At 40.4% G+C, this 24,175-nt stretch overlaps 2 protein-coding genes across 15 annotated transcripts in view; one reads left to right on the top strand and one right to left on the bottom strand.

Annotated features, from left to right (window-relative positions):
* Window positions 1-160: 160 nt before the first annotated feature.
* LOC115007404 (lysine-specific demethylase 4C-like) lies at window positions 161-15,700 on the top strand. The gene is made up of 11 exons (XM_029430253.1): window positions 161-167; window positions 1,592-1,773; window positions 2,432-2,675; window positions 4,608-4,684; window positions 5,318-5,373; window positions 5,499-5,607; window positions 10,998-11,192; window positions 11,914-12,084; window positions 12,899-13,018; window positions 14,360-14,437; window positions 14,600-15,700. The coding sequence occupies exons 1-11, from the start codon at window positions 161-163 to the stop codon at window positions 14,765-14,767; spliced, it is 1,407 nt and encodes a 468-aa protein (XP_029286113.1). The 3' UTR covers window positions 14,768-15,700.
* Window positions 15,701-18,342: 2,642 nt separating this feature from the next.
* The window catches only part of ptprdb (protein tyrosine phosphatase receptor type Db), a 138,214-nt gene continuing 132,381 nt past the window's right edge, over window positions 18,343-24,175 (bottom strand). For all 14 annotated transcript variants that reach the window (XM_029446150.1, XM_029437531.1, XM_029445326.1 and 11 more), the window contains 5 exons: window positions 23,916-24,042; window positions 23,094-23,219; window positions 22,832-22,986; window positions 21,872-22,007; window positions 18,343-21,780 (listed from right to left, as the gene is read on the bottom strand). In XM_029446150.1, coding sequence (XP_029302010.1) covers window positions 21,712-21,780; window positions 21,872-22,007; window positions 22,832-22,986; window positions 23,094-23,219; window positions 23,916-24,042 — 613 coding nt within the window. In that variant the 3' untranslated portion in view covers window positions 18,343-21,711. The remainder of the gene's footprint in view (window positions 21,781-21,871; window positions 22,008-22,831; window positions 22,987-23,093; window positions 23,220-23,915; window positions 24,043-24,175) is intronic.

Here is a 24,175-nt window from a genome sequence, read left to right as displayed (position 1 = left end):
TTTGGTTAGTAAACCATATCACTATTTGCAGCACGGTTAAAACCTCTGACATTTCCTTTGTTAAAACGTTAGTTTCCCTAGCAAGAACATAAGCTCAGGAGGAACATAATTGACTTTGTTGTCGTAACACCGTTAACAACAAACTCTTAAATATTAAGTTATGGCAGGTAATATTTGTGTTCTCTTACAGTGTAGCTTTTTATAACCATCCATCCATTCCACTCTGCGGTCCCTTCTTCCCATCCTCATTTTTCACATTTTACGACCCCCCAAATGATTCGTGTGACGTCAATGCAACCATAAACTAAACAGATTTAACTTTCAGGCCTACCACAGTAAAATGAACTAGTGATGGATACTCTATTTGTTTTCATGGTTTAAACAGGGTGGGAGGGAGGGAGGGCCCTCAATTAACAACTACTAATGCTCATATACACACACAGTCACATTTATTATCGCTATGGTTGTGAAAGGGATGAATAATTCAGGAGCCATTTTAGTTGTTTATCCCTGAGAAATGACCATGGCTTTAAGAAGCCTATTTTATGATGATGACAGCTCTTAATCATTTTGGGTAATTTTATAAACAGACAGGCTTCTTATTCATTGGACATGTTTTTTCAAGTCACTGGAGGGAATTGTCACCACTGTGGATGGATTAGATCTGAGGCTGCATTTCACACCAAATCAGGCGGTTTGGTGAAAACTCCCGCCCGCCCGCCCATTTGTTTCAGTGGGGGTTGTGCGTTTTTGCTGCGAAGTCCAGTGCCGTAGGGATTCAGGAAATAAATGTTGTGGCCCGCAGTGGAAAAGTTAAAACGGACTCAACTTTTGGAGACATCACGCTCCGGTGGCCAATTACGTAACCAGCGAGTCGGTTAGAGGGTACAGTAAACATCCCTGCCTTTTGCTGCCATGGGACGTGGGCCGAAAACAACTTTGGTACAAGAAAGTTAAGGGTAAAATGGCTACTGCCCAAGAGTGTGTGTAACAGCTGACTGCATTGATGCTCGTTGGATAAATTCTGTGGGGAATTTGATCGCGTGTTTTGTGCAACAAGCTCCAGCACAAGGCCCAGTCCCTCCGCCTTTTCTTGTCTAGCTTCTGTAATGAATAAAGTTGCCTTTGAGTTGGATGGAGATTTTGTGATCATAAAAAGACTCTGACGGAAAACAATAATTGTGAAATATAATGTCTACTTGTGTGCTATATTGGGGTGTTACAGTTCACAACATGACGTCACACAAATGGGCCATTTAGTGACACACCAACACCGCCGCGCCACCCTACAGCTAATCGCCAGACTGCCTGATTTGGTGTGAAAGCAGCCTTAGCAGCAAGTCTATTATTACTGCTGAAGTCTATTGTGACAATGACGCATACTAAGTTTTTATATTCCGGGCACACGGTGGTTTCAGATTCACAGCGGGCTAATTAACAAACTACCCGACAGGAGATATGCACTCTGTATTGCATGAATCATCATCTGAGCCATAGGAGAAGGTTTAAAAAGGGTTCAATAGGAACAAAGATTAAAGTGGAATAAACAAGTTAATACGAGGTTGTAAGGCTTTGTTATGTCTCCACTTAGAGCCCCCTGAAGCAAGCCTGGCAGAGGAGGAGGAGCAGGAAATGGAGGCGTGGGCGAAGCCCCTCATCTACCTGTGGCAGAACAGGAAGAGCTGCTTCACAGCGGAGAGGGAGTACAATGCTCATGCAGCCACCATGCAGCCACACTGTGCTGTGTGCACACTCTTCATGCCTTATTATCAGGTAAAGCGGAGCTCAACAATAATGTGTCGTTTGTTGGATGCTTGTTTCCAAAATGCAAAAGATGAAGGAATCGATACTAGCAGATCACATGCAGCAGGACTCTTTGCTTTCGCTCCTTAAGCCCCACAGGATTTATCTCTGCCATTGGAAGGGGGGTTTTACATTTTTATCTGTTAGTGACTCAAATCCCATCTGGAGCGCAAACGTTGTTTATTTAATCCCCCCCTGCTTTAATGTGCAGACGGATGTATATAACACTGTTGAAGATACCTGGCCCTTTCTTATTGTGAAAGCATAGTAATAATAATACATTATACTTGTATAGAAATTTTCTAATAACTCAAGACGCTAATAAATAAATAAATAAATATTTAGCGTTGAAAAGAAACATAAGTAGTTTGCAACTGTGCAAATAATTAAATTACAGCTGAATAAAAACCGGTGTAAAAAGAAGTATAGAAAATAATATTAAGCTTGCTGGTGCTGAACGTGTCCTGTAACTTCTCATTGTCTTATTACACAACCAGCTTCTGTCATTTTCCACGGGCTAAAATGCCATCCAGAGCAACAACCTTAATTATGAGGGAAATTAAGATGGAAATATTTCATTGTCCACCTCCTAAAGAACACTAATTATTAAAATTCTTTTTGTTTTTAGGCTGAAGACAAAGCAGAGGACGATACATCTTTCGTAGCTAAGGACTCCTCCAAACCCTCATCTCCAATGGAGGGCCACACACGTCCCTGTAGAGGTCTTAGAAGAACCAAGCCCCTAGTCCCAGAGATCTGCTTTTCTTTCCGGGAGCAGAACTGCCCCCCAACTCCCACTAACCCTCTGTTGCAGGAAGATGGCACCTCCCCTCTACTCTACTGCCAGGGCTGTTGCCTGCAAGTCCATGCAAGTAAGTATGCAGGGAAAGAGAAGCGTGTAAATGTGAGAGCGTGGTGCGTCTGCAGGTTGATCATGGGTGTTGTTGGTAAAGTTTCTAAACGTCATACCATCTATTTACCTCCTACTGCACCCCAGCCACGTTGTTTGTTTCTACATATTGCGCTTGTGTTGTTGTCTCATGTCATTGTAAGCGGGTCAGCGGGTTTGAGTCTTGACTCAGTCTCAATGTTCCACCCCCTCTCTGTTTCCCTTTCTCCCCCTCTCTTTGTGGTTTTGAGTATTTTATTTCCCTCGGCAGCCGAATGAGGGTGATTCCTCTGTCTTCACCACACATACTTCCTGTCCAAAAGCCCCAAGCCAGTGCAACAAGGCCCCACACACACTCCTAAAAACCCCCTGGAGCTTTTCTCTTCCACTGGACACGCAGACGCGATACGCTGTACATTATCTCAATCCCACATTCACACACTTTAACAGCCCTAAGACTCTTTTCCCAATCCATACACATTTTGCCAATATCTTAAGCTTTCAGCCGGTCTTCTACAGATGCACACACACACACACACACACACACACGCACATGCACATACAAAAACACACACACATTTATTCAACGTCTTACACATTGTCCTGGATCCACAGCTTTAAAATGACATTGCTTCTCTCAGTCAGTTTCAATTCCTCACACTTTCCTGCCACTACTTTTGATCCCACCTCACTTTTTACTCCAGGTGTTGTGTATGAGGCGGCAGTAGCTCAGTCTGTAGGGACTTGGCTTGGGTTGCCAACTCCCCAAACAGACCAAGTAGTATGGAGTGTGGACTGGTACGTGTCCGTGTGTGTGTGTGTGTTACTCTGCAAGCGAGTGTGTGGAGGTACAGGACGGGTGGGAGTAGGAGCTGAAGAGTATGTCATTTGACACTGATGAAAAAGCCACAAGTTTGGTTTTGAGAACCAACGATAAGTACAAGTTGATGTTGCTTTCCCCCCCATGCTGTTATTTGAACTCGAGAAAGGAAAGAGAGGTGAGCTTAGATTTTATGTTTGGTTTGGTGATGGATAGTGGGGGGAAAGAATTGAGACACGCACGTATACAGACTTTAAGTGTTTGTTACAAATAAAACAATCCCCCCCAGCTTATGTGTCTAAAACCTCTAGGAATGGATTTCAACCAGCAGTCAGCTTTGAAAAGAATCACATTTGTCTTACTTTTTTCCAAAATGTTTTTCTGTTGGGGTCCACCAGCATTTAGGTTTTTAATAAAACATTTATGCTGTTCTGCCACACCAAGCACACAGACCAAAACTAAACAGAACAACAATATTTACTCAAAGTGGCTGTTTCATATTACTGTGTATGTTGTGCGGTTTCTGTCAGCCATGTCATCTGCGTTACAAAGGTCTCGCTTCACAAGTGTCTGAAACCAAGGCATACTGTCACGCCAGTGCAAGTCTGGCTGTCTACAAAGCGCTCTGTGATACACAGACAAACACACACAGATGCATTTAGATGCAAAAGACGCATAGACGTAACCCTTTTTCCTTCTGTGTTGTCTGCATTTCTTGTTTAACCTCAACTGTTCCCTTACAGACGCACGCACGCACACACACACACACACACACACACACACACACACACACACACACACACACCATAGAGCTCTCCATTTCCACTTATTCTGCAATACTGTGCATTTCTGCATGAAACGATGCCATCTTTCTGTTGGAAAATCTGTGGAAACAATTTGGACGTAGCATTTTATTCTGTTCTTTGTAATCGATCATAGACTTACCATTAGCTGTCCAGCCCGCTGTTTTCAGTGAATGGTTGAAACCATGCTGCCAGGTTAGAGTAAAGCAGTATTTAAGTGAATGTGGAAGTTTTAAAATTTGACATGGTTCTATCTTTACCACTAGTTTTCATCAGCCACTTCCTCCTTCAGGTTGCTACGGTGTTGCCGCAGATGATGTCAGCGAACAGTGGTCGTGTGATCGCTGTACAGAAGGAAGCTTTACTGCAGTAAGATGGGTTTTTTTTCTCCGTTTGTGATGTAGTTGATTCTTAAGCTTTGGTGTTTTTAGATGGCGTGAATTATAAGCACATTACTTGAAGGTGCAAGGCCATTAGAAAACAGCACTGATGAATGGATCAACACCTGCACTTTCTTTTTTAGAACAACAACCTTTTGATCCTTGTCGGATATTTTACCTGACTGAGACGGATCCTTGCAAGATCCATTTGAAGATTTCATCTTTCTAAATAACTTTTTGGTTTTTCGTCACCAACGACACTGTTATCTTAACAAATGGCTTGATGGATGACTGAATATGATTTATGCCTCACTGTTCCTCTGAAAAAAACCCAGATGTTGCTGTGTGCAGCTACTTTGTGGTGTTGTGACTTTGTGTGCATCACCTTGCTAGCGAGGAGAAGTAAACCCTTGAACAGATGTTAAAGATTCAGTTCTTTAACTGCATTTATATTGAAAGTATCTTTTTGTCCTGAAAAGATTTCCCATGAATTTGACCCAGTGCCCCGCACAATGCAGTTTCTATATGCAGGCGTTATATGTAAGCGTGTGTAAGGATATTGGTGAGTGGAATAAAAAATATGTTGTTTCTCTTTTACTCACTTGTCTCTTTGTTTTCTCAGGAATGCTGTCTCTGTAACCTCAGAGGTGGAGCTCTGAAGAAAACCAAAAACGACAAGTGAGACAGGCTTTTGATATCTGATTAGCTCATCTCTGATCTCCAGGGCTCAGACAGATGAATTGTCTGTGCGTCTTAATCATCATGATGTATTAATTTGTGTGTGTGTGTGTGTGTGTGTGTAGATGGGCCCATGTGATGTGTGCAGTCGCACTGCCAGAGGCAAGGTTCAGCGACGAAGCCAAGAGGAGTCCCATTGACACCAGTAGGATCCCCATGCAGCGATATAAACTGGTGAACACACACACACACACTGATGCAGTGCTGGAATTCCTTAAGGACGGGCTCAGTCTAATTAATGAAGTCTTCACAGTTCTAATTAACAATTTGAGACGAACATGCCCGCAATCAAAGCTAGATAATTAACCACTGGTGGGTGGGAGTGGGGGTTTATGTATGTAGGGCTGTCTGTGTGCGGGCGTTTGTCTATACATGTGTAGGTGTGTGTGTGTGTGTGTGTGTGTGTTTAATGAGAGAGCTGGAGTGTGTCTCTGCAGACCTGACATGTTGCCACTATAGTTAGCTCTTTGCTGCAGGCTCCAGGATAGCTTGGCAGAAAGCGCAGTGTTGGAGAGGTACATCCCAACGCAAGGCTTCCTGCACATTCCCTGCTTACTTTATTGTTTCAGCAAAAAGTATTGCGTATATATGAAAACTTCCGCTTTTTAAAGAAGCATATATGATTGATCAAGGCACGGGTCGGGACTATGGATGCTCATTTTTAATAGTTTAACCGCTCACTGACAATAAGAACAGTAAAAAAAAAAAAAAACTCAGTCTAGCAGCTTGTCACTAAAATGAGAATAGCTGGTCCACCTTAAAGGTCAGGGATAAGGAGTTGTTGCTAACTTTCACAGGTGAGCAAGCAAAACACGGGAACTTCCGAGCTTGGGTCTTCAGGAGTTGTAGCATTAATTCACTGAAAAATAAACCCTTCAAACACCGCACTGCTACATTCACTGCTATAAAGTTACTGCGAACTTCATACTCACAGTCACACACGGCGTGCCGCCGAGCTTGCAATACACTAGTAGAAACCCTGAGTATGCCAGGCAGACACACAGCTGATAACCTCGCAGCTAAACTAATTGATGCAGTGGAGACTTACTGGGAAAGTGGCTGCATGCGTCCACTACTGTGCACGCAACATCGTGGTTGCGACATCTCGCAAATAATGATTGGATGATTGGTAAATAATGAATTTGTTGGGCTCTTTGACCACAGCAATTTGAAAACACAATTGGTTTCAGTATCAGATTACTATCCATAGATAAAAATAAAAGAGCTGAGAGTGACATTAAGACATGATTAAGATATATTATAATCAGAATTTATAATGAGGTATTATAAATATCAACTCCAGCCTATTAGGTCCACCGCTACAGTCATTTTATAGGCAACCGTTTGTGGTGCTATTCAACTGTATTACATTATACTGAAAGGTCTTTTTAGCATTAAACCCTTCCAGTCAACCTTTATCGACAGTGGGTGCCCTGGTGGCCTTGAGGTTGAGGCGAACCACAACGTCCGAGGCAGAGCATGCTGTTCCTCCCTTTCCCTCCCCTCATTTCTCCACCATAATGGAACCAATCATGGTTCCTCCATGAGTGCCTACCTGCAAATAGTTTAAAGGGATACTACTGCACTGCCACTGAATGTGGACACAGTGACATTACTCTCAGCACCGGGGATTCACAGGGAGGTGGGTCATATCTGATCACACCACATTTCACTTAAGCTAATTTGGAAATGAAAGCACAGACCACAAAGTGTCTGTGTCCATATCCAAGGGCCACAATCTCAACAAAATGAACATCGTAGTCCAGACGGGAAAGGTTAGGACGCTCATAAAAAGCCTGTGACATTAACCTTGATGATGGCCAAAATGTTTCGGATCTTGTAATGATCTAAAAAATCTTTTTGAGGAAACTGTGCTTTCCTTCCTTTAGCTGTTAGATGCTCTAAAGTCTGTCACAGTGCCACTTTTAGCTTGACACCACATATTACACTCTTTCTGGCAATGCAGCTGAAAGCACATGCTTTGATGTAGGGATGTTAGTATAAACAGTTTCTTCCCTGTTTTGGAAGATGTAGCTGATCTGAAGATGAAATCTAAAACTGCAATCTTCACACTTCACGATGAACAAATCTTTACTTTTTGCTGCCAATTTTTCAGTCATTAACGTGCTGACACATGCACTTTTTGCTTCTGTTGATGGTAAAACAGATGGGCGTCTTTTCAACAACCTCTTTGAGTTCTAAATTTAGGTAAAAATATGAACAACCGCACAGCACACATAACTAAATGAAAGGAAAAAAAACATTTGTCATGATGAAACACAGATTGTTATTTAAATTTAAATTGAGGGCGATATACATTTCTCTTTTGTCCACTTCATCTTTTGTATGTTCGCTCCGTGAGCCACGTGTTCGCATTGGACCCGTTGCCCCTGCAGCCGCCCAGTACATTTATAATTTACACAATCACACACACATACACATTTATAATTTACTGTGGGAATGTTCTTAACGCATGGCTCAACACAGTCACCCAAATACACCGCGGAGAAGGCACAGGCAATGGGGGGGATGGGGGGGGGGGGGGGGGGGTGAGTGGATAAGGCTCACACATAGACACACTCACACACATTAAAACACAAAACTATGTTGTCATTATGTTGCAGTACTTTTAATTTTTCACACAAATTGTTTTTCCACCAACAAATGTACACGAGTACACACACGCATACACGCACACGTCCCTCTACATATCATGCCAGTCAGAATCTCGTCACGCTGGTCTCAATAGGTGGACGAGACAGTCGGGCCAGTTCATCAGCGGCACACTGCTGTCCATAATGGAGGAGATATGGGAATAGGCTTTATGAAATGTAGGCCAAGTTAGTCACCAAGAAAAGCGCTGAGGAAAAAGTCCCTCGGTTCAGAAATAGAGGAGCTGTGAAGCTCCATTAATACAAATAAGGGATAAAGTTGCATATTTTCATCACCCATTTTAAATTAAGCATTGCCTTTTTACTTTAATAAATTATCTCGGTAAACAATACCTCCTGATCTGCAACTGATATTTGAATTAAGTAGGCTAAGCTGAGAAGAAGCCAGCCCTGCTGTAGAGGTTAGATTTAATTAATGCTCTCTAGGTTAACTAATTGGATCATTGAAAAATCAATAGCTTATCTAAAGACCCTTATTTCAGAGTCTTGGCTGATAAGGGCAGATACCTTTTTTTAAAGAAAAGCTTTGTATTGCCAGAGCATTACCTTTCAAATGATGCGATCTCCTTCCTTATATGCACAAGAGAATTAAAACGTCTAAAGGTCCTATTTAATATTGTAGTATTTCTATACTCCAACACATGCTGTTCAGACGCATCATGTTCTTCCATGAATATGATAAGATGGTGAAATGACAGTTTACATGTCATCAGTCTCTTTTCTTTAGGCTATACTTCATATTTACAAACCAGGTCATTCCCACTTGGGCTCGCTTACAGCTGAGGAACATCTTCTAAGGAGTTTGTCTATACATAGGCATATTATCTGCCAGCATGTATGGATATTTCAGTATGGATTCCTCAGGAATTAGATTAATGAATAAATTACCTTCAAAGAGATGTGAAACCGCACCGCAAGAGAGCGGAAAACAGGGAAGCGAAGCGAAGCGGAAAAAAAAGAGAGTAGATGGATGTTTTATTAGGAGGAGAGTGGAGGAAATGGAGTGAGATGGGAGGGATGCGAAAGGGGTGAAAGAGGAATGGGGAGCGAGTAGGGTTATAATGGGAGGATGTCGTCATTCTTTCCCTTTAGTGGAGGAGCGGAGAGGATTTGTGGGAGCGGAGTAGAGGGGAAGACGCCACAGTAGAGGAAATGGACTTGATGGGCTGTTTGGTGCAGAAAACCGAGGGATGTTCTTAAAAATGTAGTTGCGGGTGTGTTTGTGCACGGATGCATGGCGGTGTGTTGGATGTGTATTGTGCTCTTCATTGTGCAGTTGTGTACTGCTCACAGAACTAAAATGGGGGGGGGGGGGGGAATACCACAACATAGACATTGCAGCACTTGTTTGTTGTGGAAACCTCAAATGATGTCATCCGATTGGTCTTGTTTGAGGGTTTCCTTGTATTGTAGCAGTGAAATAACATATTTCTGTCGACTGTTACAACTGGGGTCTCTCTCCTACGCCCAGTTTATTCTCTCGTATCCATGTTTTGTTTACACCACCGTATCCAATAACAGTGCAGCGAGGATATTTCACTGATATGTTTATTTGGAGCACATAATGGTTTTAAGTGATGTTTGAGGTTCATGGCACAACCGAGCAGTGAGTTACTAAGCGGCCTTTCTGCTGTGTTTTACTTAAACCCGTATTCAAGGTCTCTCAAGTGGAAATACAGATTTTAAATTACTCAGTTTCCTTTACCCTGTTACAAAGGCTTCACTATTTAATTGAAGAAAACCTGACAGTATTCAATAAAGACACACAATGACAATTTGTTTTGATGTAGTTTGTAGTGGAAGGTGACAGGAAAGATTGGAAGGAAGGAGAAGATGCGACGGAAGGTTTCATGCTCACTTTTTGAGTGTCGAGCTTCGTTAAACTATATTTAACACGTCCCTAATGTATATAAACAGCAAACACCCTTGCTGTGTCCAAATGATTAATATATTCTACATGCATTGTGTATACTGTACGTGCTGCATCTCACATACTATACAATTCTGTGTATAGAATGTATTATTCATCATTTATCCCTAGAAACAGCAGAAAAGGTGAACAGGAAAACAACAAAATTCTATGTTTAAAAACTGATTTAATCTTTATTCAAAAGAGATTTAATTGCTCTTCATCATTATTAAACATTCATAGGAATTGGCCAACAAGGACGGCCTGTTTTTCCTGGTTTGTTGTCCATCACATTGTTTAGAAAATGTCCTCTGACCAGGTTGTTGGTATGAGAAAAGTGCAAAACCCTACCTTTTTTTATTAAGGAGATATTCCTACCAACATCGCACTTCCTAAAACTAATACTACATGCTATGCCAGTAGGGTGAGGCTGGTGATGTCCTATATTTTCTATCATTGACATTGATTAATCCCATAAAAAGACTAAAATGTAATGATTTAATTGATCATAGTAACAAAAACATCAAAGATATTGCTCATTCTTCTGTGTCCTCCATTGTTGCACAAAAACACATAAGTGAGCCACCAGGTTGAACTAAGGGCAGGTTTCTTCATTATGTTGCAGTGTAGTTTGTTTTATTTCAATCCCAGCGGGGTCCTGCTGATGTAAAGCATTAACTCGAGTGTGGATCAATTCTAAGCTGAAAATAGTCCCTAACAAATGCACTATTTACTCCTGTTTGTCTAACTTTCGGTGTAAACTACAATGCTCGGCTGTTTAAGGAAATTGTTTAACCCTTTTTTGAAAATGAAACTATATATTTGTGATCCGTTTGTGTCTTCAGTACAAAAGAATAGACTTGAAGCTGAGTGCTAGATAAAAACAAAGAAGAAAGCCAGCTCTGTCCTTTTCTCCAGAATTTGGACGCAGCTGGTCTCGTCAGTGTTTGGTGTTGACGGTTTGCTCTGGTCTGTGTTTACAGAAGTGCATCTATTGTCGTAAGCGCTGCGCGGGGAAGCGGCGGGCAGGTGCTTGTATCCAGTGCTCATGTGGCCGGTGTCCCACCTCCTTTCATGTGACCTGTGGCCATGCTGCCGGTGTAATCATGGAGCCTGATGATTGGCCATATGTCGTGTCAATCACCTGCCATAGACATCAATCACGGAGCTCGTCAGCTGTAAGTTATAAGACAGGTGTTACAGAGAGCTGTCATGAACCAGGTTGTGCTCAGTTAGAATGGACATGGCAATGTGTGTTTGCACTTAGAGACAACTCTAAGTGTCTGCTGATTGGTGTTGCTCTCATGCAGTGCAGTAGAAGCGGGCAAGTGAATGTTGGTCCCATTTTTCAAAACGATTGTTAGTAGATTAAAAGGTGGTTTAGTGTAGGCATATGCATATTGATGGAATTTATTTTGAAAATATATGATGTAAAATGTATTACTTTAGTGTTCATGCTTCGAATGCAAGAAAAGGCTGAAATATCTGTCGAAAGTATTATTTGCTTTAAAGGGTCAGTACACCCAAATCACAAAAATACTTACTTAGCTTTGATGGTATGTAGCCATGCTAATAGTGACTCTTTCTTCAGTAGAAAGTAGTTTTACGGAAAACTGTCCACAGGGAGGTCTGTGGACTTTCTAGAGTCTTTGTCATTTTTCAAAGCTATTATTTATTTATTTATTTATTATAAAAGTATTTGTTTGGTGGCAGAATCGCTGAGATTTCTCAAAACAAAACCATCTGCCACTTGATTTAAGAAAAAAACTAATCTTTTAAAAAAATGAACCGTGTCATCACTCAGCATATAATGATTTAGTCTCATAGGAGTTTTAGTTTGAAATGCTGCTGTACTGATTGTCATACAGCAGTCTAATTGCTGCTCTCTGTCCACACCAGCAGCAGCGAGCATGCCAAGCGTCCATCTCGCTGGGCCAGACGGTGATCTCCAAACACAAAAACCTGCGCTACTACAGCTCAAAGGTCACCCAGATCACCTCCCAGATGTTCTACGAGGTCATGTTCGATGACGGCTCCTTCTCCAACGATACCTACCCCGAGGATATAGTGGTGAGGATATGTTTAATTAGAGACTCGCTCAAGAGGTCACCTCCCAGTTGTGCAAGGTCATATCCGATAATAAAACTCTCATTTGAAAGGAGCTTCCTTTTTTTTTTTTTTACAGGGAGGTTTATTGGTTCTCTTCATTGCACGAGGGATTACATATAAGCTTGTTTTAATATCTTACTGTAAGGTGTGTTATACTATAAACCTTTTCTACAATTACCATGAAACGACACGGCTTTCTGAAAAAGGCCAATCAAATTAAAATGGAATATCACGGGGCTGCCGAGTTGTCATGGTAGCAGCAAATAATCACTGACATGACCGTTGAAGTGATTATGGTAAAGCCCGAGTCTCTTAATTGGTTTGCTGAACACTGACAAACACTTGTGTGTGTGTTACTGAACCGCAGCCTTCATTAACCAAGTCTTCCTCAGTTAAAACCCCATAACTTCAACGATTACATTTAATTATTTATATCTGTAGATTATTATAATGTTGTACATTATAGGTTCCCATATACATTAATATATATATATATATTGTTTATTAGTAGGTTTCACAGCAGAACTATATATCAATATTCAGCAGCAGGATAGAAGTCTGGATGGAGTCTAACCATGACTTTAACAAAAAAGCTCTTTTCAACATCAAACCTTCACTTTTAATGACCCATCTTGTTTTTTTGAATGACGTTTCTGACGACACACACACACACACACACACACACACACACACACACACACACACACACACACACACACACACACACACACACACACTCTTACGCAAACCAACCATTATTCTCTTGTATCCTTAGAGCAGAGATTGTATGATCTTGGGTCCTCCTGAAGTGGGGGAAGCCGTTCAAGTGAAGTGGCCTGATGGACTTTTCTATGGTGCCAAATACCTGGGATCCAACGTATCCTACATGTACCAGGTACACACACACACGAACACACCTACTTCACTATAGACATACAGGATCATGACAAATTGTAAATATATGAGAAAGGGAGACGTACGACCCGGTTTTACAGATTTAATCCTTTTTCTGCGAACGGTGAATTAAATTGCAAGTTAAGCTGTGGGTCAAAGCGAGACTGCAGTAAACTTGTCGAACTCCCTCAACATCCGAATCCTCTGACATTGTCAAGGTCCCTGTGTGTGTGTGTGTGTGTGTGTGTGTGTGTGTGTGTGTGTGTGTGTGTGTGTGTGGGGGGGGGGGGGAGAGAGAGGAGAGGACTGAGAGGAGTAGAGAGAGAGAGATAGCGAGATAGAGAGAGAGATAGAGAGAGAGATTAAGAGAGAGAGAGCGATTCGATGAGAGTAGAGATCGAGCGAGAGCTAGAAGCGTAGATATCTATTATGAGAGAGAGCGCGAGAGCTCGTGAGCGCGAGATCTCAGCTCGAGCTCGAGCTAGAGCGTAGAGCCCAGCCCCCTTCTCTTTGATTGGCTGCTGAGTCATTTGAGGAGGAGTGAGATGAGGAAGATGATGGGAGGATGAAAAAGAGATACATATGAAGCAAAAGCTATTGAGACCCACAGTGTAAGCAGAGGAAGAGAGAGCGAGAAGAGGAGGATGAGAAGAGGAGGATGAGAAGGAGGTGACAATCTGCATTATTCAAACTCACTGAAATATTCACCAAGCTAAGTCATGCGGTTTCCACTTAAAGCTTTATTTAGTTGAGCTGGGCGTCAACCATTAGTTATGCACAAATGCATCTGTGACGCACAAACTCAGTTTAAGATGGGTCAGAGTTTTAGAAGCTGAACAAGAAGTTTCCATTGTCAAAGTGTGTTTAGGTAGGAAATAGTTTCAGGCTGTTTTTTTACTTCACGATTTACACGGACATCAACATTTCACATTTCTTGAGCAGGAAAAATGTGTTTTTAAGAGCAAAGGTAAAATAAAAAAAGGCTTCTTGTTTTAAAATTAAGACCGAGCGGTTTATGATTCATAATTAAAATGTGATGAATGCTGATGCATTGAGAGAAAGGTGTTTTTTTTTAATGTAATTTATGACGAACAGATGATGATAATGTTTCATTGTTTACTTTCCTTGATAGAGACCTGATACGTGCTTTATAATTCATGTTCTAGCATCTTTTTTCAGAATTTCTAATTGCAAATAAATATTTGCATTAAATTAAGGAGTTTTGAAAAGTACAAAGTGGAATTTCTACCCTTAAGTTTGTGTGTTCATGGCTTTGGATGAATGCACTTCCAATTATTTAAAAGTGTGTAGATAACTGCTGAATATTTTCATGTCATCTCAGGTGGAGTTTGAGGACGGTTCTCAGGTGCTGGCAAAAAGAGAAGATGTCTATACTTTAAATGAAGACCTGCCTAAAAAGGTGAAACGTAGACTTGTAAGTATTAGACTTACTGGGCAACACAAACTGTAAACCATAAGTTTGATAGTTTTCTTGCTGGCGTGCAGGTTCGAGATTCTCTTGCCTCCTGGAACTCTTTCTGCATTACTCATTGGTGTTTTTCTCATGTGTCGTTTACTGCAGTCCACGGCCTCAAGCATGCGTTTCCAGGACGCCTTCTTCACAACGCAGGGGGAGAGGAAACGGCAAAGAACACCCAATTCACGCTTCCAGAAAGACTATGTGGCCCTGCCAGGCCTCCGTACAACTGCCAAAAGCACATGGGAGCAACGCAGCCACAAAGGGAAATAAAGTCATGGAGAAGAATCAATGACAAATGAATGCACTGAATTACCAGTGGATGTAGAGGGAAGCTGTTTGTGTGTGTGTGTGCGCGCGCGTGTGAGTATGCTTGCGTGCATAGCGTTTTGGATCTACTTCCATCTCAACTGATGCCCACACACCTTCCCTGCGACGAGACCAGAGGAAACTACGTTAAGGGAATGGGTGATTTGGATTAGATGGATGTCAACTTGCGTGTGCTTGTACATTATACATCAGTGATTGTGACCGACTGGAGAAGGATCGGACAGCTGGACTCTTATAGAAATGGGTTGACAGAGGACATTGTTGCCTCAGTTGCCCGTTGCTTTCACATCAGTCAGGGAAAATAAGCGTGACTTACATTTGTCACATCACCCTCTTTTGAAATAAATGACACTTTTTTTTTTCTTTGTACATGAAATATTCAAATGTGAGATTTTTCTAAATAGCTTGCCTACGGTAGCTTTTTGGGGGTATGTTATTTCCATGTTTTGATTTAGAGTATTTATGCACTTTGCTTGTAGTATTTTCCTCATGTCTTACTGTTTCTCCCTGCATGTTAAACATTGTCTCCTAACTGCTCCTGCTGGAGTCCAGTGACTCTACATATGGCTTCCTCTCTGCGTATTCTTTCATCCATATGGACAAAAATATATATATTGTGTAATTTTACATTGAAAAATGTATTATTGCTGAACGAAAAAAAGATTGACCACATGTTAATCCCTTCCTAAGGTGAAAGACTCGGACAGGAAGCCATGCCTTGGTATTGGATTCTGTGCACTATTAACGTGAAATGCTACTGTTGCTCTGTTGAATGAAAAATTATTTAAAAATTTGTATTTATTTTTTGGCTTGCTATAGTTAAACTATTGCTAACTGCTTTAAGGAAACAATAAAAAATTACATATGTTTTTTTAATTAAATTGTCAAGTTATTTCTTAAACATGACTTGAGTACACAAGATAAGACTGAATCAAAAACTACTGTTTGACTGCTAGGTTAGCATTTCTGAGGTTGGGGAACATGTGCCTTATTGTAATTCATTCAATAACTAACAATGAACTGCCTGATTAGCATTTGCAAGTGACCGGCTGCCTCACGCTGACGAGTATGGCGCATGGTGTTCCCAGCTGATCCTTGGGAGCCTGGCAGGAACTGTCAGGAAGTGAAATCCGGGAGGTATCTTAAGTGGCTGTGGCGAGGATGCAAAAAGCTTTGTACTCCCATGGACACCACGTCCCAGCCTGCTTCAGATGGCTCTTTCTGATTCTAGATGAAAATGCCAAACAAACACGAAGCGTCAAAACTTTTATTCCCCTAAAAGCAACTCTGTGACTTTCAAGTAATATATTGTGAGCATGTCCTTTCTGTACAAGCTTACCCTCAATGGTGGAAAGTAACTAAGTGCATTTACTCAAGTACTGTATTTCTGAGATACTTTATATTTCTACTCAACAATTTAAATTAAATTTATTTTTTACTTTTTACTCATCTACATTTATTTGAAAACTTTAGTTCGATAATTTTCAGATTGAGATTAAAAATACGAAATATAATCAACAAATAAATGGATTTATTATAGATCTAGGTAAGAGTACTACAAGCACGGCAGCGGTATATAAAGTAATTAGAATGAAGTCGTCCCTTTACCAGCTGCAACAATAAAGTGAGGTCTGCATTAATAATTGTAATCCAAGAATATAAAATACATTATTTTAAAATGTGTTATTCCGCATAATGGGTCATTTTTACTTTCAAGTCAATTTTGATGCTAATATTAAGTAAAGTAAAATTCAAAAAAAGTCTTAACAGCTACTTTTACTTGAGTAAGTAATCTGAGTACTTCTTCCACCACTTGGCCACCCTGCAGCCACTTCTGGAGGGTCGTGTAAGATAACTTTACTGAGTTAAACAACTAAATAAAAAACAATTGTGCTGCTTCTTATCTCACTCAAGTTAAAGTGACCTTCATTTGCACTGTCTGTGGTCCCTTACAAAGTTCATTCTACATCTTCAACAACAAAGTGACACCTTTTCTGAGTACGTAGTTCCACTGACAGTATGTAGCTGCATTGGATCATGATAAAAACAAATTGAGAAGCTTATGGAGCCGAATGTGTCTTTTTTTTAGAGCATCCCAAACAGTTTAATAGAGGAAATCTGAAAGTGTTGAGAACTGAGCTGATGACACAGCTCATGGCAGAGGCAACAGAGGCACAGAGTTACAGAAGCTGCATCAGGGAGCAGACGACTGATCTGAAATGCTCTGCTCGAAGCCCAGAAGCAAGACTCTCTCTCCAGCTTGGATGAAACATTCGTGCCTTTAAAATGACAAGACAGACATGAATGAGCAAGGCCCTTTCAGCAGTAACTCACCACTCACTGCAGACTGTAGCCTCCATCTGTTTCCCAATATGGATTTAACAAGAATAAAAGTTTACAGCGATTCAAGAAGCCCTGTGAGACTGGAGAGCTCATTACACTGCCAAAGAAAAGTTGCAAAAGAATTGCTGGATGATGCTGTTTTGAAATTAGAGACAAATAGAGTTGCTATTTTTAGCAACATTATCAATTGAATTCTTAGCTGAACCACTGAACAAACTACAAAGCTTTGACAAAATGATTTCCTTAACTATCAAATGAAGCAACTCACGGATCATTTACACACAGTCCAAACAAACTGCTGAAGGGAAGGTCGTCCCCATGAGGCCCGCCGGCGTCTTTGATCAGGTGAGGTGGCTCCACCCACACAGGAAGCACTCCAGGTCAAGATTTGGAGTGGGTGTATTTACCTCTATTCAGCAACACAGCCAAATGTGCTTAGGATGCGTTGTGCTTTATGATGAGCACTATCAGTAGCATGCTACCACTTAGTGTGTTACTATGAATACATGTACAGCTGAGACTCAATAAGGGAATCATGCTTCATAATATACTGAGTGGTCACTCGAGATGGATTTTGGTAAATTTTGTTTCATTTCCGCCCCTAAAAGTTAATCCAATCATCAGGTCAAAATGTATGACAAAGTACACACACACATAATCTATGACTCTTTTCATTTACATTTTTTATGATTTTCTTTTTACATACTTTGACTTTTAAATGGGATTCTTTTGTGACATGCTATACTATGGCAATTCTTTTACATTTTTTATGGCATACAATACTTAGTCTTTTTCATGGCATTGTTTGTGACTGTACTATACTATGTTTTTTCTATGACTATAATGTGACATTGTGATATTTCTTTACACTTTATGACTTGTTTTGATGTGTTTTTATGGCATATTTTGTAACATATGATTTTTAAAATAATTTTATTTACGACATATCATGAATTTTGTTATGACATTCTTCATGGCATAAAATACTTAGTGTTTCTGTGATATACTATACTTTGACTTTTTATGGCTATTTTTCTGACATACTCTACATGAAACTCTATATTTGTAGCAGCTGTTTATATCCAAAATAATGGATAAAAAAAATCCATATATTTTTCTATTCTAACATGTTAATTTAATTCTAAAGTATCGGTATACAAAACGACAGCAGTAGCAATTATTTCACTTGAGTTTATTTGTAACAAATGAAACTTGTGTCGACAGAGAACAGAAATCCATACAGACCTGTTTTTCGGTTTTCACACGCTCCGAGAACCAATGTAAGAAAATAAAAAGCACTTGTTGACTCGGAGCAGGAAACAAAACAAACAAACAAAAAGTTTACATTTACAGACCAATTAGAGGTAATTGGTCCAAGTAATACACCATATTTTTCGTTTTTATACAATTTATAAACTCCAGTTTTATCCATCTACATGATACATTGGGGGGTAAAATAGAACACTTTTTTGTGAAACTTCTCTTTTGTGGTACAACAAATCCACAATGTGATGTATTGCACATACTGCTGTGCCATAAACTGTGATTTCAGGTGCATCCTTTTATTATATCACTCTGTATATCTGATAGATTATTATTCACTCTTTACCTTAATCATTTATCTATTTATTAATTAATTTACGCAATATTCAATTACTCTCTGTGTTTTGTGTTATTTACATATACACAACCATGTGAGCATTACAGGGTCCATCTTTACTCAAGTAAAACTCCTTTGGGAGGGGGGAGGGGCTATCAGAGATAATAGGATACTAGTATTAGTGCATAGTACAAAGAGAGAAAGTGCAAGTCTTCCCATAACAGGTGCGACCAAAGGGGCATCTCAAAAGTGGTACCATGCATACAAAAACGACAACAGGGTTACTGTAAGATGGTGAAAAACTGTCAACGATCCCTTATATGGTGAAGCGTTAATGAGGATACAAAAAAAATGACGATGTGGGTCCTGTGTCATTGGGGACGTAGCACCTGATCTTCTGTCAGCCTTTGTCCTTACAGGAAACAAATATATAACTGGAGAAATCAGAACGAGGAACACAGATGAGCAGTTTGACTGATTTTAGGTGGAGGGCTTCAGGTGGGAGTCCGTGTGGTTTGTTATTTTGCTTTTCTCCAAACTGACAAAGATAGCCACTGCCGTTCAGCTTTATATAGATTTCTACATAGCTGAGGAAGTATGACTTTTCTGAGCCAGCTCACAGTCTGTGCCAAAGTCGCCAGTGTGGCCAAAATTTCATAGCAGGCAAACTGAAGTCTGAGTACACAAAGCTTGTGCAAGAGTCCCAGGAAAGAAACGATGGAAAGCTGTCGACATACAAACTTCTTTCTGTCGAAAATGATCATCCTACTAATAATTTTGAAACCACCTTTTTTTTTTGTCTATAGTTGAGTCTCAGGTAAGATATTTGTTTTGATTTCAAGAGATATGATAATGTTGTTGCTGGGTTGAAAGTGATGATTACAACTATCCAGCCTACGCAGAGCCTTCCATACAAAATCTCACAGCCAAAAACAGAACAAGATACTTTCACATACTGTAACATAACAAAATAAAATACACATACATTCAATTCACATACGTACAAGCATACATACATACATAAAGTACACAAAAAAACCCTTTAAAGTAACTTTATCAAAATAGGCGTGTAATATAAGGCACTAGAAATCTAAAATCAAAATACTTATTAGATGCTGTTTGAAGTATGAGTTCGATCATTCGTTGGTTGCCGTGACACACAGAAGGATGACATCATCTACTGGAGTTGTGACATGATAAAAGATCTACTTCCTAAGAGGTCAGTGGTCAACCCTCTGTTTGGACACATTTAAACGGTGGCGAGAATCATATCAAGCGTAACATCTTTGTGTCTGGAAAATGATGCACCATCATCATCATCAATATCATCGTCATCATAATGGCATATAACTGCAGTTAGTGACTTGACACAAAAATATATAATACATCTACTTATTGCACACTGAATCAGACAGAGAGAAAAGTCATAGGTGAGCATTCCAGTGAGAAAATTGTTCCTTCCCCGACCCCCTCCTCCCCCTCCCCCTCCTCCTCCTCCTCCTCCATCCCACCCAGTTTTCTTCATCCCTTTCTCGCTCCCTGCTTGAGAAAAATCTTTGTGAAGCTTATTTGGACATAAATAGTTTTTTTTTGTACTTTGCTTTCTGTGCATACTCTCTCTACTTCTATCTGGCTTTCTCTGAACCTGCACACAGAACAATTTGGCGAGATTATTCTCGGGACTTCCTGGTAGCAGCAGGGTTAATACTGCACCTCTCGGCCCCTGGGAATTCAGAAATGGCATTTTTCTCTGACACCACAGGCCAGATAGAAATGAGGTTGAGAGTCCTGTGTGCATGCATGTGTTTTTAAAAACAGAGTGGGTAGAGAATACAGGAGAGTGACACTCAATGGTGGTGTTTTCCATAGAATTGTGAACATTTTCCACACTAGATTTGATTGTACACTTTAAAACAGTACCGTATCACTTTATATATATAAAAAAAAAAAAGATCGCTACAGCTCATTGGATTACACAGAAGAAAATAATGCTTTGCTTTTGTATGGTCAGTGGGGACAAAGTCAGAATACTGTAAAAACAAAAAAGCAGAACGTGCCATAAAGAAAACCCAGTTAAAAAAAACAAAACAACAAGAGTCACATATCTATATTTCTTCTAAAAAACTAAATTAACGTTTTACTTTGTGGTATGCATTTTAAACCCCTCTCAACTTTCCCTTATCTTATATCGTGAAGCATAAGGTTGAACTGGTGGTTTTTATTACTGTATGGTAGAAATATCTTCTTTTTCATTCACAAGAAACGAGAGTCTGTTTCCAAAAACAAAAACAGAAAAAAAAACACTTCTTGGTGTGTTCTTTTTGGGATGTGTGTTCTTTGTCTTTTTAATACTGTGCTTTGTGTTTTCAGTCTCCTGTTGGCAATTCTCTGGTGCTCAAAAGTCCCAGTTCTTTCAGTCCACGAGGCTTCCATAAGATGGATTTGTAGACTCCTTCTAGACAGTCCTCAAAAATAGAAAAATCTAAATTTCCTGTGACAGCTAAATACTGTAGCCGGGTCCTGTATTTAGGTTGGTGATGCTACACTGGTGGTGGACGAGGTGAGAGTTCCACACCCAAACAATGTAAAGCAATCTGGGTGCTCACAAAAGCACAGAAAAAAATATATAAAAAAGAAAGAAAAATCAATATTTGATCAAGTATTCTGATTGGAACAGTGGTTGAAGTTGCTTCTTCAAACTGACCAATGGGTGTGTTTGGGTTGAGGGTGGAAGGAAACACCCTTGTCAAGCAGGTTGCTATGGCTCAGTTAGAGGTGCTGTTTCTGGGTACGGGATAAGCCGATGGTCCCCCTTCACTCTGCATGTGGTGGCAAAAAATCTTCAAAGACACATCGCAGCCTAGTGCATTAATTCAGGCCGCATGTGACCTAAGAAAAGTGCACTGGGAGGGATGTGACATGTGAGAGAGATGACCACTTGGGTTTATGTTGCATAGTGATCAAAACTTCCCAGGTACTCCAGACTGGCCCGGTAGCAGAACTGGTACTGGTCCTGGAGGGTGGCAGAAGAATATCAAATCAGTAACAGAGAAAAAGAGCATGAACCAGAAGGGAAACATAGTGATAACAGCGTGGAAGCTGACCTCTGTCTGAACGGTGGCAGGTCTCTGGGTGCGCAGCATCTTGACGGTCTGGAAAATGTCCACCACTCCCTCGTACCTCATCCTCTCCAGCACGATGCTGAGGGTGATGAACACACCGGTCCTACCTACTCCAGCACTGTAGGCGGACAGGTGGAAACATATTTAGAGCTGAATATATTTAGAACTGTAAAACCAGTAGTCATGCATTATACACTGAAGTGCCATTTTCACAATCCTGTATAGAAGTTCCTTCCTCTGGCCATGGAGGCAGTGACATACTTCAGATTTATTTTCTTCTTTCAGAGCTTTAACAGAGAGGAGGACACATTCTAGTTGTGCCCCATGACTAGGGCAGCGACCTTTAGGCTAATGGATTAAGATCACTACCCTCCTTTCATTAAAATGTGTCTCATATCCAGATTGTATCTAGATACGATTTAACCTGATTATATTTACAACTGGTATTAATATGCGTCTCCAGTTTCGACACTGCGATCCGATCATCATCTCTGGTTTGTCAGGTACATACAGTATCTCTGATCAGTGCACATGCTAATGATGCATCTAAACCTTTTTTTTTTTAACTACCATCAGCCATACATCTTTGACTATAATGTATTTTGTTTATTTAGGTAGTAACTACAACAGTGATCACATGAACAGATGGGTGACAAATTCAAGGGAAAAACCAGCAGTGTCTTAGTAAAGTGTTGGGCCACCACAAGTCTCTGAGCTCTACTGGAAGGACACCAATCTTCAAGAACATATTCTCTCATTTGGTGTTTTATGATTGTGGTGGAGAGCAAAGCTGTTCAAGCTGTTCAAGATTGTTTCCAGAAGATTATTTCCATTCTCATCTGCATGTTTCTCCACTTGTTTATTTAGGTTTTTCTTAAATGTGTCACTCACCTGTCACAATGTGTAAAATATACAGGTGTGGTGGGAACAAAAAGGTCTTACCTGCAGTGTACAGTAATTGGCCCATCCTGGCCAAACTGTTCTTTAGTTTTGTGCACCTGGCCAATGAAATCAATGAATCCCTCCCCTGACTTTGGCACTCCTTGCTCTGGCCAATCAGTGAACTGGAACTGACGAACTGTCCGTGATTGGCCATCCTGGAGGAAGAGAATACGTTTGATCATTTAAAGAAATCACAGAAATAATGTTAAAGCAGTACAAATGATACCCTCTTTGAACACAAACACACAAACCGATGACTCACCCTGGCATCAGTGACTTTGAACTCTCGGAGGATGTACTGGGGCATGTTGTACTCAGCCATGGGATCCACCACAAAGTACTGGTACCTGGCTGAGCGCTCTGCAGGCCAATACTGGTGACATTTCTCCTGCGGGAGAACAGCACAGAGGCTTCTGTTCAAAGCTGTTCATCATTTCTGAGGGATTCAGTGTGTGAGGAGAAACAATTCTGGCTACTTTGTCATGAAAATGTCTTCCTGACTGAAATTCATTATTCACTTGGAGATAGTCTTGTGCCAAATGAGATATGATGTTCCTGAGATATAACTCACACCAATATCTCTTTCTCACTCCATTACTGTGTTGCTTGCATTGTCAACGCTCCATATGTTGTTTTTAATAGTTACGACTCATCATTTATTTTCTTTTATTCACCAAAAAACTACAAAGTAGGAAAAATGTTAAAGGGCTCATGATCATGTTGCAGGTCAGGAAGTCCTTCAGTATTAATTAATAGAAAGTAGAAAAATAATGAGCACTAATTATAGTACAATGTGTGATATCATATGTTGCAGTTCATGTTTGGGTAAAATGTATCATGTAACCAAGAACAAATCACTATCTGATATTTTGGGATATTTTGGGACGATGTGCACCGTTTAAAAGCTGCAGCTCATTTACAATAATTTAATTAATGTGGCTTTCAAAGAGTTTTATTGAATCTTTGTCTGGATTTGCCTTCAGAGAATATACACCCTTTTATTATATCCTTTCTTCTACTTTTTTTTGGCACACACTTTGAGCAATCACCAGATCTACAAACATTTGTGTTTTTGTGTTCGTACCCGTCCCATTTCTCTCAGTTTGGTTAGCATGACAACTATGGTTGAGTTGTGTTCCCACAGCATCCTCCAGTAGTCCTCTGTGGTCTCAGCCAGCGGGCCTTGGGTTGCTATGTAGGCCTTCTGCTGCCTACAAACACAAATAAATGAATTAAATAGTCTGCATCATATATGTACCCTCTTTACTAATTGTATCACAAATTAGGGTATGCAGAGAGTAGACCAAATACTGACTACAGTAACTGAATTAACTAAACCTTAAT

This window comes from Cottoperca gobio, chromosome 1 (assembly GCF_900634415.1).
Source record: "Cottoperca gobio chromosome 1, fCotGob3.1, whole genome shotgun sequence".
NCBI lineage: Eukaryota > Metazoa > Chordata > Actinopteri > Perciformes > Bovichtidae > Cottoperca > Cottoperca gobio.
The sequence above is the reverse complement of the archived record's forward strand: the minus strand, read 5'-3'. Positions and strand labels throughout refer to the sequence as shown.

Bases quoted from the DNA above. Each gene is read 5' to 3' on its own strand.
- LOC115007404 (XM_029430253.1), top strand. The intron at 5,374-5,498 runs GTGAGACAGGCT...GTGTGTGTGTAG, and splicing joins AAGAAAACCAAAAACGACAA to ATGGGCCCATGTGATGTGTG. The intron at 13,019-14,359 runs GTACACACACAC...ATGTCATCTCAG, and splicing joins ACGTATCCTACATGTACCAG to GTGGAGTTTGAGGACGGTTC.